Source organism: Echinops telfairi, unplaced genomic scaffold, assembly GCF_000313985.2.
Source record: "Echinops telfairi isolate 266 unplaced genomic scaffold, ASM31398v2 ScPeMD7_7412;HRSCAF=8450, whole genome shotgun sequence".
NCBI classification, from domain to species: domain Eukaryota; kingdom Metazoa; phylum Chordata; class Mammalia; order Afrosoricida; family Tenrecidae; genus Echinops; species Echinops telfairi.
In genome coordinates, this window is record NW_022111312.1 from 1069372 (window position 1) to 1070880 (window position 1509).

The following is a 1509-nucleotide window of genomic DNA, read 5'->3' on the forward strand; positions in this document are numbered from 1 at the left end:
GGTGTCTGAACAACAACTACAGGTGGGGATCTGCATCCCGAGCTTCCATCGGCCAGTTAGGAGAGACACTCCATCCAAGAGAAAAACAGGCTGGAGGCTTGAAGACACACTTCACCAGAGGGGAAATCCCCAGTGGTCAATAAGCCTAACAAAGATGCTCAAATTCATCATTGATAAATACAGGGAATGCGCATGGAGACGATAAGGAGAAGCGCTGTCAGACACATCAGACAGCTGAGATGGAAGGACAGTCTGTCAACAGCCAACATCAGCCAGAGCACCAGGAACACTACTGCTGATATGGCCCTACCCGCCTGGACACCTCCATGGTGGTACACACAGCGTCCCAGGTTACAGCAGTGACACCAAGAGACCGTGACGACACTGACCACCGGCCCAAACCCACAGGCACGGTGCAGGAACACAAAGTGGCAGTACCGTGGCACTGCAAGAAAGTTTGAAGAGCCAAATGGAACACTAAAGTGAGAAGCGAGCCGAGCTGTCAAACGACAAAGAAACACAGCGCACAAAAGTCCAGAGGCAGCCATATCCGAGGAGCGCCGAAGGCCTGGTGAGCTCTATTCCTTCACTGAGGTGGTGGGTGCACAGGTGCTATCGTTATTATCGTTATTACCCCTGTGCGAAGTGTATGTACACATTCACACTCGCTTAATAGTCGCTTAATAGTCACTCGCTTAATAGTCAATAAAACTATTTGTCATGGGCGATGCTGGCCACTCACTCACTCACCAAGGCTTCCTCGTAGGGCTTGTACTTCTCCAGCTGCTGCAGCGCCTTGTGGTAGCTCTGAACGACCGGTTCTGGGATCGGGTCTTCAGACCATTCTTCGTACTCTGCAAAGGTAGCCTCCATATCTATTGAAAGACAGATCCGGTCCCATGGGTCTTGCCACAGGGTTTTCAGCAACCCAAACACAGATGAACCCGAAGGTGCAAGGCTCCGCCCCACATCTGAGACCCGGAGGGCTCTTGCAGATCAAATCCCAAGCTCTTCACTGGGGCCACGCTCGGCCTCCAGTCTGCTTCAAAACACTGTCCCAGGCAAGCCCACCCACACCACAACACCAAGCCAGTGGTTCCTGGGTCCCAACACTTGCCCCACTTGAACTTGCTGGTCCTCAGCTTCCAGGAAGGACATACTATTAGGACACACTTTGCAGAGGAGGCAGTGGGAGGCCCCGGGGATGCAGTCATTGGTCTATACTAGCTAAGGGCAGAGCCAAGCTGTGAAGCCAGGTGGCCGGGCTTCCAGCTCCCGCTCCACTCATGCCATGCTGCCTCATAGGTGAGGTGACATCAACCAGCCACATCCAAGCCCAGAGAGGACTGAAGGGGCAGCCCCACTCTGCTCGAGAGAAGGCTCCACAGTGGGTCTCCTGCTCAGTAACAATTCCCCATGAAATGCAGGGTGCGTCGCTTTGCTTATCCCTGCCAGAGAACTTCTCCCACTCTCCAACCAGGTCTTACAGGGCGAGCTCTCAGCTGGGCT

General features: G+C 53.9%; 1 protein-coding gene across 1 annotated transcript in view; it reads right to left on the reverse strand.

The window, feature by feature from the left end:
- Positions 1-1509, reverse strand: part of SART3 (spliceosome associated factor 3, U4/U6 recycling protein) — a 26898-nt gene that overhangs the window by 15634 nt on the left and 9755 nt on the right. The window contains exons 3-4 of the mRNA XM_045296682.1: positions 1225-1244; positions 747-875 (exon numbers count right to left, since the gene is read on the reverse strand). Of these exons, the coding sequence (XP_045152617.1) occupies positions 747-875; positions 1225-1244 (149 nt within the window). The remainder of the gene's footprint in view (positions 1-746; positions 876-1224; positions 1245-1509) is intronic.